Source organism: Meriones unguiculatus, chromosome 6 (genome assembly GCF_030254825.1).
Source record: "Meriones unguiculatus strain TT.TT164.6M chromosome 6, Bangor_MerUng_6.1, whole genome shotgun sequence".
In the NCBI taxonomy this organism is placed as follows: domain Eukaryota; kingdom Metazoa; phylum Chordata; class Mammalia; order Rodentia; family Muridae; genus Meriones; species Meriones unguiculatus.
In genome coordinates, this window is record NC_083354.1 from 119,045,645 (window position 1) to 119,061,417 (window position 15,773).

General features: G+C 39.1%; 1 protein-coding gene across 2 annotated transcripts in view; it reads right to left on the bottom strand.

The window, feature by feature from the left end:
- Positions 1–581: 581 nt before the first annotated feature.
- Positions 582–15,773, bottom strand: part of LOC110562495 (short-chain dehydrogenase/reductase family 16C member 6) — a 31,974-nt gene continuing 16,782 nt past the window's right edge. For both annotated transcript variants that reach the window (XM_060384615.1, XM_060384614.1), the window contains exons 6-7: positions 7,561–7,686; positions 582–1,542 (exon numbers count right to left, since the gene is read on the bottom strand). In XM_060384615.1, coding sequence (XP_060240598.1) covers positions 1,416–1,542; positions 7,561–7,686 — 253 coding nt within the window. In that variant the 3' untranslated portion in view covers positions 582–1,415. The remainder of the gene's footprint in view (positions 1,543–7,560; positions 7,687–15,773) is intronic.

Here is a 15,773-nt window from a genome sequence, read left to right on the forward strand (position 1 = left end):
TTGTCCTATGTTTAGTGTCTGTTTTACTCATCTCTCTGTTTGTAGTGCTGTAGATACAGGTACTTGGTAAATATGTGCTGAGCTAGTGGATAAATAGACACTTTCTAGAGCCCACACTGAAAGCCAAACAGGTCCAGTTTTTACACACAAAACTGTCAAACATATTATTGCCCTACTGATGCTCTTTTTTTGACTGCTGTGTTCTATTAGGCCAACCTTTCCCTTCCTTTTCTGCCTCAAGGTAAACACTGCCTTAGTTGCATGAATGTATAAGAACCATGTCTCCAGTAAAAGAATAAGTCATAGTAATACGCTCTGTCATTAACAGAAGGCATATTGTAATGCAGTAGAAACATAGATTTCTGCTGTCACTCCCACTTGTCCTTGGATGTAAAGAGAGCTTAATGGGACCATTGTGTGGTCATTACAGTTAAAGCAGCATCTTGAGCTTAGAGATCACCAGAAACACCATTGTTATGACTGCTTGTGAAATGGCCAGATGTGAAGTGTACATTCCCAAGGTATAAGTGTTTGAAAAAAATACCTTGATTTAAGATATATTAAAGCAGCATATTCTGATGTTATTACAAAAGTATATTTTATTTATAAGACAGCAGAGTATATAAGGTCTACAGCAATTACTTTTCCTAAGAAGTAAAAGAGTGAAGAATTCTTTAACACATTGAGACACAAACAAAACTGATAAGTTACAGATTTCTTTAATACAATAAGCATGTTCAGTTTTGGTCGCAATAACAATCTTCATGCGATCACCTAAATCCAGTAGGGATTAATAGGCAATACAAATCCATCTTCAGTTTTTGAAGTAAACATTTTAACTATAAAATTAACATGTATACTATATCAGATATTGAAAATTTATCAGTTCTCAACACTGATTTACAAGTTCATTACTTATAATTACATCTTTCCTGGAAGTATCTTATATTCTATTTTAAAATGAGATTAGGGCTAATTTGCATTAACATTCTATAAATACAATATGATCAGAGTTCACTGAAAAGATTGCAAAATTTTTATGTACCAAACGAAAGAATTATATGGGAATCTAGATAGATAGTATAAATGCTTAGAAGAATATCAGTGTGGCTGGGAAAGGTGATAAATATCTACCAACCCAGCCCTCAAAGGCTGAGGCTTATGAAAGGAGGATCATGAAAGGCCAGCCTAGACAGTATATTGAGATCTTGAATGAAAAAAAAGAAAGAAAGAAAACTGAGGAGAGAGAAGAGAAAGAGAAAGAGCTATGTGCAAACTGTCTCCTGGAAAGGGAAGGTATATACTTTCCAAAGCCTGGGTGGTCCCAGGTAGAAGGACATGCTACAACTACTAGGGGCATTCCCAACAGCATACTCTCTCATCACTCTATGTGATTATCATGGTCAAGGCCAGAGCTACTGCTCTTTCCTTTCTGCTTCAGGATGCAGTTCCTTTGCTTTTGCTCTCCCTGTGAATGAAGTCATACAGCTGTCCATGCCAAGGTACTCACCAAGGGCAATCATCATTTTTGGAGATATTATCCTAGAGAAAAGGAGAGAAAAGTTATGACCATTTAAGACTCTTAAAGTCACCAAAGGGACTACTTTGCAAATGGTGCAAATAACACAGAGTCTGAAAGAACAAGACTTATGTTGTGCACCTGTCACTTGATGGGAGGGATAAATGGAAAGATGCCACCATATCATACAGAGTTCAGGGACATCGACATCATGGATAATGATGGACGCTTTCAGCCCTTCCTACATCCTAGAATCATTCTCCAAACTTGGAAAGAACATCCCAGTTTCTGCACATGCTGTCTACTCACTGGTTCTTTGGAGAGACCAGATGGCTTATTATTTACTTAGGACATACTTATTTACTAGACAACAATAGCAAGAATTAGAATAAAATCATACCAATTGTGAATATTATGTGTGGCACAGTAGTTTTAAGTGTGAGGATGGTTCCAATGTGCATCTGAAACTGAGAGGCATTGCTTAGATCAAAGATAATGCTGGACTTCAGATCACTTCTGCTTGGATCAGCCCAGTTCAAATGAGCAGATATTTTTGCATGTTTATTCTTATCAAGTCCTGTCCTGGGTGCAAGCATAGACCAGGAAAGAATTTAGAAATTGTATTCTTAGAGGGCGCACAAGCTGGTAGGTGTCCAGTGTGTTAAGAACTAGAAGGCAGTGACAAGTGTGATGGATTATACAGTGAGGAACATTGGCTTTCACTTAGTTTAGCTGAGGAAGGACAGGGAATGTAACAAGTAGGTATAAATAGTAAAGCATGTACTAAATAGGGAAATAATGCCACTTACAGAGGTCTTAAATCAAATGGAGCTAATAGATATCTACAGAACTTTTTACCCAAATTCAAAAGAGTATACCTTCTTTTCAGCACCTCATGGAACCTTCTCAAAAACTGAGCATTTAGTTGGGCACAAAGCAAACCTCAACAGATACAAGAAGATTGAAATAATCGCTTGTATTTTATCAGACCACCATGGCCTAAAACCAGACCTCAACAACAACAGAAATAACAAAAAGGCTACATACACATGGAAACTAAACAACTCTCAACGACAGCTTGATCAGAGAAGAAATGAAAAAAGAAATTTGAAACTTCCTAAAATGCAATGAAAATGAAGGCACAACTTATCCAAACTTATGAGACATAACAAAAGCAGTGCTAAGAGGAAAGTTCATAGCACTAAGTACCTACAGAAAGAAGTTTGAGACATCTCATACAAGCAACTTAACACCAAAAGCCCTAGAAAAAAGAAGCAGACACACCCAAGAAAAGTAGACAATTGGAAATAGTCAAACTGAAATCAATTAAAAACAAAGAAAACAATTCAAAGAATCAATGAGACCAAGAGCTGGTTCTTTGAGAAAATAAACAAAATAGACAAACGCTTAGCCAAACTAACTAAAAGGCAGAGAGAAACTATGCAAATCAGAAAAATCAGAAACGAAAAGGGGGACATAACCATAGAGACTGAGGAAATCCAAACAATCATTAGGTCTTACTACAGAAGCCTATATGCCACAAAATTTGAAAATCAAAATGATATGGACAAATTTCTTGATAGATTCCATTTACCAAAATTAAATTAAGAGCAGGTAAATAGAGTAAATAGTCCTTTATTTCCTCAAGGAAATAGAAGCAGTCATTAAAGTCTTCTTTCCAAACAAAACCAAAAACCACCCCCCAAAACAACAACAACAAAACAAAACAAAACAAAACAAACAACAACAACAACAAAACAACCTAGGGCCAGATGGTTTCAGCTCAGAATTCTACTAGACCTTCAAAGAAGAGCTAACTCCAATTCTCTTCAAACTATTCCACAAAATAGAAACAGAAGGAACATTACCAAACTCATTCTATGAAGCCACAGTCGCCTTGATTTCTAAACCACACAAAGACCCAACCAAAAAAGAGAACTTCAGACCTATCTCTCTTATGAACATTGATAAAAAAAATACCAATAAAGTACTTGTAAACCAAATCCAGGAAAAAATAAAAAGCATCAGCCACCAAGTGGGCTTCATCCCAGGCATGCAGAGGTGGTTCAACATATGGAAATCCATCAATGTAATCCACCATATAAACAAACCGAAGGTGAAAAACCACATGATCATCTCCTTAAGTGCTGAAAAAACATTTGACAAAATCCAACACCCATTCATGTTTAAAGTTTTGGAGAGATCAGGGATACAAGGCACATACCTAAACATAGTAAAGACAATATACAGCAAGCCTATAGCCAACATCAAACTAAATGGAGAGAAACTTAAATCAATTCCACTGAAATCAGGGACAAAGCAAGGCTGCCCACTCTCTCCATACCTCTTCAACATAGTACTTGAAGTCCTAGCTAGAACAATAAGACTCCTAAAGGAGATCAAGGGGAATTGAAAAGGAAGAGGTCAAAGTATCACTATTTGCAGATGATATGATAGTATACATGAGCGACCCCAAAAATTCAACCAGAGAACTCCTTCAGCTGATAAACACCTTCAGCAAAGTGGCTGGATATAAAATTAACTATAAAAAAAAAGCAATAGTGCTCCTGTATATGAAAGACAAAAGTGCTGAGAGAGAAATTAGGGAAACTACACTCTTCACAATAGCCACAAAGGACATAAAGTACCTTGGTGTGATTTTAACCAAGCAAATGAAAGACCTGTTTGAAAAAAGCTTCAAGTCTCTGAAGAAATTGAAGAAGACATTAGAAGATGGAAAGATCCCCCATGCTCATGGATCAGTAGGATTAACATAGTGAAAATGGGCATCCTGAAAAATGCAATCTACAGATTCAATGCAATTCCCATCAAAATACCAACACAGTTCTTTACAGAGCTTGAAAGAAAAACTCTCAACTTCATATGGAAAAACAAACAAAAAAACAACCCATAATTGCCAAAATAATTCTGTACATACAACAACCGATCATCTGGAGGTATCTCCATCCATGATTTTAAGCTGTACTACAGAGCAATAATAATAAAAACCACATGGTACTGGCATAGAAACAGAATGGTGGATCAATGGAATTAAATAGAAGATCTAGAAATAAACCCACACACCTATGAATCCTTGATGTTTTAAGAAGCCAAACCATACAATGGAAAAAAGATAGCAACTTCAACAAATGGTGCTGGTCTATCTGGTTGTTTGCATGTAGAAAAATATAAATAGATCTGAATTTATCACCCTGCACAAAACTAAAGTCCAAGTAGATCAAAGACTTCAACATAAAACCAGACACACTAAACCTGTTAGAAGAAAAAGTGGGGAAGAGCACAGGAGAAAACTTCCTGAACAGAACCAACAGCACTGGTTCTAAGAGCAACAATCAATAAATGGGACCTCATGAAACTGAAAAGCTTCTGTAAAGCAAAGGACACAGTCATCAGAACAATACGAAAGCCTACAGACTGGGAAAGTATCTTCACCAACCCTACATCTGACAGAGGGCTAATATCCAGAATATATAAAAAACTAAAGAAGTTAAAAAGCAACAAACCAAGTAATCCAATTAAAAATGAGGTCCAGAGTTAAACAGAGAACTTTCAATAGAGGAATATTGAATGACAGAGAAACACTTAAAGAAATGTTCAACATCCTTACTCATCCGGGGAGGGGGCTGATGCTAATCGAAACAACCCTGAGATTTCACCTTACACCCATTAGAATGTCTAAGATAAAAAACTCAAGTGCCAATACATGCTGGAGAGGTTGTGGAGAAAGGGGAACCCTCCTGTGTTGCTGGTGGGAATGTAAACTTGTACAACCACTTTTGAAATCAATCTGGTGCTTTCTCAGACAATTAGGAACAGTGCTACCTCAAGATCCAGCTATACCAGTCGTAGGCATATATCCAAAATATGCTCAATTACACAACAAGGTCATTTGCTCAGCCATATTCCTAGCAGCTTTATTCATAATAGCCAAATGTTCATTAACTGAGGAATGGATACAGAAATTCTGGTATATTTACACAATGGAATACTACTCAGCAATTAAAAACAAGGAAATCATGAACATTGCAGGCAAATGGTGGGAATTAGAAAAAATCATCCTGAGTGAGGTATTCCGGAAGTAGAAAGACACACATTGTACATACTCACTTATAAGTGGACATTAGACATATAATATAGGATAAACATACTAAAAATCTGTACAACTAAAGAAGCTAAGCGAGAAGGAGGACCCTGGGTAAGATGCTCAATCGTCATTCTTAAAGGCAAACGGGATAGACATTGGAAGAGGTAGAAAACAGGGAACAGGACAGGAGCCTACCACAGAGGGCCCCTGAAAAACTCTAACCAGCATGGTGTCAAAGCAGATGTTGAGACTCATAGACAAACTTTGGACAGAGTGCAGGGAATCTTATGAAAGAAGGGGGAGATAGAAATACCTGGAGGGGCAGGAGTTCTACAAGGAGAGCAACAGAACCAAAAAACCTGGCCACAGGGGTCTTTTCTTAGACTGATATTCCAACCAAGGACCATGCATAGAGATAACCTAGAACCCCTGCACAGATGCAGCCCATGTCAGCTTAGTGTCCAAGTGAGTTCCCTAGTAATGGGAACAGGGACTGTCTCTGACATGAACTCAGTGGCTGGCTCTTTGATCACCTCCCCCTGATGGGGAGCAGCCTTACCAGGCCACAGAGGAAGACAGTGAAGCCAATCTTGAGGAGACCTTATAGACTAGGGTCAGAGGGAGGGGGAGGAAGATCTCTCTTATCAGTGGATTTGTAAAGAGGCTTGGGAGGTGAAGAGGGAGAGAGGATGGGGTTGGGAGGGGACGTTGGAGGGGGCTACAGCTGGGATGCAAAGTGAATAAACTGTAAGTAATAGAAAAAAAAAAAGAATGTACTACATTTCTCAGTAACACAATCCTCATGCTCCAGAGTCCAGGGCTTTCAAGGCGCAAACATGATGCCCTGAGAGGGAAAGTCCACATCTGGTATAAGACAAGTCATAAGAAAAGCCCTTATTCAGATGACCTTTGGGTTGTGTGTCGGTATGCAGGAAACACATGGATTACCTGTTCAGACTCGGATCCTATCCCTAATATGCCTCATTATATGTAAATCAATACAAAACTTGAATAAACCTGAAGCCCCAAACACTTCTGATCCCAAGCACTGTTCACAAGGGCATCTTGTGCATACAGCAGAGCAGGAGAAGTTATTGATGTGAAGGCTTTAGTAGTTCCAGTAAATCTTGAAGAATTCTCAATCCTCTGTAGACTCCAGATGTGCTATGCTGGTAAGCTCCCTGAACATCCATCAGAGCCATAGGCAACGCACCGAAGGCACTGCCTACATGCCAGATGTGAGCCTGTGAGAGGCTACCCACAAATACTCCAGAATGCACCGTGTTGTCCTTAAAGGACATTGCAAGAACTCTTTTACTAAGTGAAATGAAGAAATCACCAAATACCTTAGCATTTTCTCAGAAACATTCAGGATTTTTGTTCATTATTGCAAAAGTATAGCTCTGCCTTATGCAAACTAAATTAAGTAAATACACAAAAACAACAACAAAAAGAGCTGAATGTGGTATTGCATACAGTAATCAGGAAGTTGAGGCCAGAGGATTGAGAACCTGGAGTATGCAACCTCATACTATCTCAAGAAACCCAAGTAAATGATTAAAAAAACACATACAAACAACAACCGAGACACACACACACACAGACACACACACACACACACACACACACACACACACACCCCTTAAGACATCTCCAAAGCCCCCTCTCCCCCCAGAATTTGGTTGCTATTTGATTCTGTGCAGGAAAAAATACAGTGTGCTCTCAAGAGGCCTAAATAATGCTTAATTTAATTAATACTTGAAGTAACAAAGACATGGTTCACAAAAGCCCAATAAATCTTCCTTGTGTAATATTAAAATTCTTTGTCATCATTTTAAATAAGAGTGGAATTACCTTCTAGATAGGAAAAACTAGCAATAATCAGATAGTTTGTTCACAGTCAACCCAAAGGCCAATTAGATCTTCATTAACTTACTGTTTGAGAATCAATGCAACATATGAAAACTTGGGTATGAGGAGGTAAACTTGTTCCTCTAAAATAGCATTGAAAACTTTTTTGGCCGCGTACTCCTGCTCCAGGAGAGGTAAAAGAAGTGGGTACCTGGAATGACAATGCAGAGTTTTCGTTAGTAGAGTGGTCTTTCCTAGGGTGACCAGCAGTGAGTGCTGGACTTTAGATATTGAATTACTATGGAAATAAGAGCTACCTATCGTCAAAAGAGAGTGACCACTTAGGGTTGCCTTGTGTTTTCTCTCATAGCCAACCCTGGGACCAGTGTGGATATCTTTAACTGCCTCGTGCTCTGGATACAAAGGTGCAGTTACAAGGTTCAGTGGTTAAAGTTCTTGCCTCACAACCTTGAGGATTCAAGTTTGATCCCCAGAACCCATGGACATGCCAGGCAGGCACGGCAGACCACCTGTTAGCAGTTCAAGATGGTTATCAAGGCGGTTAATAACCCTCGCCCTATCAGTGAGCTCTGGGTTGGAGTCAGAGACCCTAGCCTCAGGGAATAAGATGGAAGTGGGGTCAGGATAACTCCTGACGTCAACTGCAGGCTTCCATATACACGTGTGTACTCACTTGAAGAAACATACTATGCACATGCAACCCCTCACAGAAGTATAAAAAGTGACGCAATTACTTTTAGATTTTTGCAGCTTTCTTTCCACTCCTTCCTCACAAACATAAAGAATTATAGTCCCACAAAACTCTATGTCATTAAGAGGGAAAAGTGTCAAATGTTATTTACCAAGACCATCTCTTGTGAATGAACACTGTATCACTTTAGGCAGACCGTTGTTACATCATTTCGTGGAAACGGACATTTCTAAGGCAACAGGAGGTGGCGGATTAGACTGAAAGTGAGGAGTCTGTATTTCTTTTGTAGTCTATATTTTTATATTGTTTCAATAGCTCAAGCCAGAAACTTTCTCAGGTGGGTTTTGGAAAGGAATCAATTATCCATGATTGAATTTTGACAACTCTTGAAAGCCCCTGGTGCTCCAGCATAAGGGTCTCAACATACTTAGATACAAACTCTACCAAACATTTTCTTTTCATCTCTTAAGTCACTTTGGGTTATGGAACTTCCTTTTCTTTCTTTCTTTCTGGCTTTAATGTGTGTAGCATGCCAAGCTTCTAAAAACCATTGTTTGACATCGTGACTGGCTACCGTCCTACAGAATCCTGGCAGATCATTTTTCTTGTGTGTCTGTGGCAGTCTAGCATTAAAAGTGTTTGCTTGGGGCTTGAGAGCTATCACAGTGGCTAAGAACAGTAATTGCTCTTGCAGAGGACCTGGCTTTTGTTCCTAGCACCCGCATCACAGTCCACAGGCACATGTAACTCTGGTTCCAGGGACCTGATGCTCTCTTCTGACCTCTACAGGTAGCAGGGTCTCTTACACACGATGCAACACACACAAGCAAGCAAAACATTTTTGCACGTAGAAAAAGCTGACTATTAAAACATCAAAAAGTATTTACTCACACTATTAACAGTTCTTGCTGATATTGCTTTAAATTAACGTTAGAGATTAAAAATTAAGATACCGGGCTAGTCATCTTTATGTCAACTTGTCACAAGACGGAATCATTTGGAGAGAGGGAACTTACGTTTAGAGAATACCTCCATCAGACTGTCCTGTGGACAAGCCTATGGTGAATGTTCTCGATTAATGAAAAAGTATGGAAGGGCTAACCCCACTTTGTGAGGTGACAGTCCCGGGGTGGTGGTCCCGGGTGCTGTAAGAAGGCAGCCGGAGCAAGCCGCTAATCAGCACTCCACCATGGCCTCTGCATCAGTTCTTGCCTTCAGGTGTGTGTCCTGACTTCTCCGATAATGCGCTGTGATATGAAAGTGTAAGAGAGGTATACCTTTCTTCCCCCAGCTGCTTATGGTCATGGTGTTTTACCACGGCAATAGCAACCATAACTAAGACAGGCGGCAAAGGTATACTGTGTATGCGTCACTGCTCACACATGATGAAATGTTTTCAACATTTGGGTAATTTCTCTTTCTATTAGTCCATATTTAGAATTTCTTTATGTAGCGTAGAGAGAAGTTCCTAGTAAGCTATAGGATTTATAATTTTTTCCCATTCTTTTGAGTTGATTTTTTTTTTTTACTTTATTGATGTCCATTGAAGCATAGAAGCTTTTTTTTTTCCTAGGAAGTTTTAAACTGGCATTATTCATTGTATTGATACTTGGTTTCATGAAGATATTTTCAAATAAGTACATAATGTACTTGGAACACACTCCTCCCCCGCATTCCTCACCCTCTTCTCCACCTTTCCCCTCCCACCTCAACCTTGCTTTTCTAGACAGGTTCAGTTCTACCTTTAGGTCTCTCTCTCTCTCTCACATGTGGTTTTATGCATCCATATAAGTCTAGGATACAAAAATGAGAAATACCACAGGGACTAAATCTATTTAATGATCATCTCTGAAGCACAAACATTTTAAAATCTGATGGGTCTTTCTTCTGTTGCTGCTTGTATTTTGGTGTTACGGTTGGTAGATTGCCACACAATCAAAGGTTACCAAAATTCACAGTTTTTCTTTATGAAAGAGGTTTTTGTGATTTAGCTGTTCAGGCCTTTTCAGTTGACTTTTGTTTCATGGGGGTTTGAAGTTCAACTTCACCCTTGAAAACTGTTATTTTTGACATTCTGGTTATGAGCATAGACTTTAATGCCCGCACCATCTCTCCATCCCCAAACTGTTATATTTACTGAATTGTCTTGAAACCCTTATTGAAATGTAATTGAAGAAAATTGTAAGGTGTTTTGGACTTTCTACTTTATCCAGCTGATTTCTGAGTCTGCCTGTCAACCACACTACTGAGCTTCTAGTGAGTTTGGCATTGGAAAGACTAATTCTGTTTGACTTTCTTCTGAATTTTCAGGGTAGCTTAGGTTCAGTCAACCTTACTAGTCCTTTGTTATTTCCATCTAAAATTTAGCAACACCTTGGCAATTCCTGAAGAGAAGGCAGCTTGGGCTCTTTATTTTAAATGTATTCTTATTCTTATTCTTATTATTTCAAACACGAGTACTGTATTTAAATAATTTTTATACTTTCCTCTTCTTCCTCTAACTCTTCCTCTATCCCTCCCTCTCAAGTTCATGACATATCCTGTAATTACTATTGTTAAATGTATAGGCACACTTACATATAACAGTATAGCAGTCAGTGGTTACTGACTGCTAAATCTGTTCCCACATGTTTTATTATTTTATGCGATTACAAATTGAATTGGTTTTATTAATTTCACTTTGGGTCTGTTCACTGTTAGGTGTATAGAAACGCAGTTGATTTTTGATATTGATCTTTCTGGATTTATTTCTTAGACATTATTTTATGTGTGCTATTTGCAGATGTGTGTGTATGTGCATGCACAAGTGCATATGTGTATGATTTAGGATTTTCTACACACAATACACAATACCATGTCATCTCAGAACGGTCCTTCTTTCTCCTTTCCACTTCTCTCTTATTTCATGACGTGAGTATGCATAGACTTGCTTTGTTTCCTGTAGTTTTTTTTTTCTTTTTTGTGTTGGGTGCTGGAGATGGAACATAGGATATTGCACCCGGGAGCTAAGTACTCTACCAGAGTTCCGCACCACACATTCTCTGCCTTGTTCTTGATCTTAGGGGCAAAGCAATGATTTCAGGACCAAGTACAAGGCAACCTGTGAGCTTCTCACAGATGGCATTTACCTGGTCTTAGCAGTTACCCTATTTTTTGTTTTCTGAATGCTTTTGTCAAAAAGAGGGTTAATGCTGATGCCTTCTTTTGTGACATTGTGATGATCATGCCGTTCTTGCTTTTTACCTATTGATATGATGTATTATATAAAATTATTTAAAATACGACCTCAGCCTGGCATCCTTGGGGTAAATCCCCTTTGATCATGGCATATTACCAACACTGGTTGTCACTGGATTTGGTTTGCTAGTACCTTATCGAGGGTTTTTGCATTTTGTCTGTAGGAGGCGCTGCTTTTTAGTTGTTCGCTCTTGCGACGTTTTGTCTGGATTTGGCATGGGGTAATATTATAGTCAGTGAGTGAACTGAAATGTCTGGTTTCTATCTAATTTCAGTTAAGTGTTCACAATTTGAGTGTTTAGTTCTTCTGATGGTTAGTATGATTCCGTCAGGAGGCGGGGCTGTTGGTATTTGGAAACCTTTTGGGTTGCTACTAATCCAGGTTAGTTTTGTCAGCTCATGTTACCCTAGGCAGTTTGTCCTTGCACCAGTGACAGCCGGCTTTATGCTATGTGAATTCTCGGAATTTTCCTTATGATCCTTTTCCATTTGGAATGACAGTGATGGTATTCTCTCTTTAGCCCTTGCTTTCAGCAGCTCACATCTTCTCTTTTCATTTCCTTTTGGTAGTATAACCAGATTCATTGATTTCATTAATCTTTTCAGTGAACCAGCTTTTGAATTAACTACTTTTCTGTAACTTTCTATTCTAATTTATTTCTGCAGTGAGTTTAATATTTCTTAATTAATGCTTCCATTGAATTCATTGTGACCTTAGTTTATACAGTTTCTGAAAGCAGAAGATGAGTTATTAATCCAATATTTTTTCTTTTCATGTAGTCATTTATAGTTATAAATGCTCCTGAATAGCTGAACCTCATAAATTTTTTATGTTGTGTTTCAACATATTTGGAAAATTTCTCAAATTTTCTTTTTCTTGATGTATAATTTTACTCAATTTTAACTAGAGAGTATACTTTATATGACCTTATTATTTTAAATTTTATTGATGGTGCTTTATGGTCAAGAAGATAATTTCTTCTGAGTAATGTTTGAGTCATGCTCATCAAGAGTGTGCTTCTGTTACTGTTGAGTAGAGTGACTGTCAAAGTTTATTACATCTACTTGAGTCTTTTGATCTAAAGGGCATTTTTCAGTCTCTTAAATTTTATTTTTGAAGTTATTTGTTAACTAGCTTTTTAAAAGTATGTATAAATCATAATATATATCTTAACCTGGTAGAATCCACTTTAAATATATACCCCCTTAATGTGGGTGTGATATAGAATTTTTGCTCCTGCACAGTTATATTACTTTTTCTTCCTGTATGCTATAATAACATTATTATATAAATACTATAATATATAATTGTATATACATTACACATTGTGGATATTATTTTATAAGTTCTGTGTTTAAAGAAGGTGAAGGGACAAGGGACAGTTGGTACACATTACAAACTCCTGCTATGCTGGCTCTTTCTACTTGCTGTCATTTCCTAAGTCTAATGTAGGTTTGTTCCCACTCATTTGACCCTTTAATAATACTATTATGTATACATTGTTTATGATATTGTATTCATAATTCGTTCAAGAAAGGAAAGGAAACACATCTCTACTGCCATTTATACAGTTATCTACTTTGATGAATTTTTGATTGGTTTTCTCATGTAGATTCTTATTATTCTATGGTATAACCTGTTGCATCCTGAAGAACTTCCTTTTCTGTTTCTTGTATGATGGAATACTAGAATGAACTCTGTTTTTAGTGGCCTTCACTTTTGCAATATGGTTATGCTGGGAAAGATTCTTGGTTGATTCTTTTTTTAGTTTCTTGACTGTGTCATCTGAAGTCTTTTTGGCTTTCATTGTTTCTATTGAAAGTTCAGGTGTTAATCACCCCTGAGTTGACTTGCTCATGATGCAATATTTTTCTTATTGTTGTTTGGTATTTTGACTATGCCATGTCTATGTGTGGAGCACCAAGTGTTTATCTTTCTTGGGAATCACTAAGTTTTAGAAAATGTCTAGCAAAGTTTATTAGCATGATGGATGCAACTAGAGAATATCATCCTGAGTGAGGTAACCTAGACCCAGAAAGGCGCACATACTAATTGGAAAGTGAATATTAGTTATAGAGTACAGGACAACTAGGCTACAATCCACAGACCCAAAGATGCCAAGTAACAAGCAGGGCCCACGGGAGGGTGCTTGAATCTCACTCAGAAAGAGAAATAAAATAGAAATGGATGGATGGAGGGATCTGGGTGGGAGAGGGAGTGGAGAGAGGAGCTGGGGTTGAGATCAGATGTAGGGAGAACATACATGGGGCTGGGGAAGGGTTGGGAGAGAGAAGAAATTGGTGGTGGTGAGGATCAAGCTGGGGACCTGGGACAAGGAAGCTCCTGGGAGTCTGTGGGGGTGACCCTGGCTGAGAATCCTAGCAGCAGGGGTTAAGGAGCCTGAAGTTGCCACCTCCTGTAGCCAGGTAGGACTCCCAGTAGAGGGAGAGGGACATCAATCCACCCACAAAACCTTCAACCCAAAATTTGTCCTCCCTACAAGACATGCAGAGATTAAGATGGAACAGATATTGAGGGAATGGACAACCAATGACAGGCCCAACTTGAGGCCCACCCAGTGGGAGAGAGCAATCCCTGTCATTATTAATAATATTCTGCTATCAGTTATGCTTGGCATAACTGTCTTGTGAGAGACTTCATCCAGCAGCTGATGGAAACAAATCAGAGATCCACAGACAAACAATAGACCAAGTTCTGGGAGTTTTGTGGAAGAGTGGGAGGGGGGATTGAAGATGTCACAGGGGTCAAGGACACCACAAGAAGACCTATAGAATAAACTAACTATGGTGGCTCCCACAGTCTGAACCACCAACCGAAGAGCATCCATGGGCTGGAACTAGACCCTCTACACATATGTAGCAGATGTGCAGCTTACTCATCATGTGGGTTCCCTAACAATTGGAGTGGGGGCTGTCTCTGACTCTGTTGCCTGCTTTTGGATCCCTTTCCCCTAACTGGGCTACCTTGTCTGGCCTCAGTGGGAGGGCATATGCTTAGTCCAGCTGTAACTTGATGTGTCAGGGTTGTATTGGCACCCACAGGGGGCATCCCTTTCTTTGAGGAGAATAAGAGAGGGAAATAAATGGTGGGGGAGAGAGGCGTGTGAGGGTGGGGTTGGAAGGAGAGGTGGGAGGGGGGCTGTGATCAGGATGTAAAGTGAATAAATAAATCCATAAATGGAAAAAATACTTGAATAACAACAAAGAGTTCTAGATATGACATTACAGTGGCAATATCTTATAATTAGTATTTGGAATTGAATGGACAGCTGTCCATTTATTGATGCCAAAGTAACATGACTATTACTTTGTCCAGGATCCAGTCTGGGTTAGCAAATAACTCTAAAATACATCTTCAGTTGTAATGGAAGAATGACTTTCCATTGTTGAGTGGATCCTATGCAAACTGTTGATGAAAATCCAGAGCTTTGCTTTGTTTTTGAAAAACACTCATTTTATATACTACAATTATTATTATTAAAGTACTGAACATAAGGATTAAAATACTATAGTATTTTAGTCTTTCAGCTTTCCGTCTGATAGTTGGAACAGCAGTCCCTAGAAATTTGCTTGTCACATAAGCAAATTCAGCTCCTCTTCTGGAGGGTGAAGTCTCCTATGTGTTTAAGCTGCCTTGAGAAAAGAGCCAGTATGCTCCACTACATCACAGTCACTGCGCTCGCCACCTTTCATGCCCATGTGGCAGTCTATGGAAAGCTCAATAACAAACCAGCCTTCTCCTCCTCCCCTTTTTCACTTCAGGAGGGTGATTTACTTGCTATTCCCAATTCTGTCCTGATCCTAAAAATTTCCGATGTTTTCTCCCAATGTGCCCCCTACATGGTCCACACAAGGGTAAAGGGAAGGACTGGGTAAGGATGCCCTGCCTTCCAACACACTTCTGATATTTTTTTTTTAAACAAAGTCAGTGGCTGATCTCAGTGACCACAAACTCAGGCTCCTGATGAAATCATTCTGGAACTGGAATTTCATTCATTGTTTTTCACGGACCACTTCCATTAAATTCATCTAATCATTGAGAATATGAAAGTTGGAGGAGGGAGGAAGGAATTAGAGGTGGTAGCTGCCGCCACCATCCTGAATGGATTTACCACAACCCAGAGTTTGGGAAGACAAGATCTACGGATGTCAGCTCTTTAGGAAACGACGCGGGACCTAATGTTGGGCTGTGCTCTCTAGCAAGCCACCACTCTAGACACAGGAGCTGCCCTCCCCCAAAGGCCTTTCCAGAGCTTCCTCACTCTGGAGAGTTGGGGCCAGAGGAGCAAGCCCTGTGTGGAAGTGGCTAGTCATTCAGTGTAGTTCTG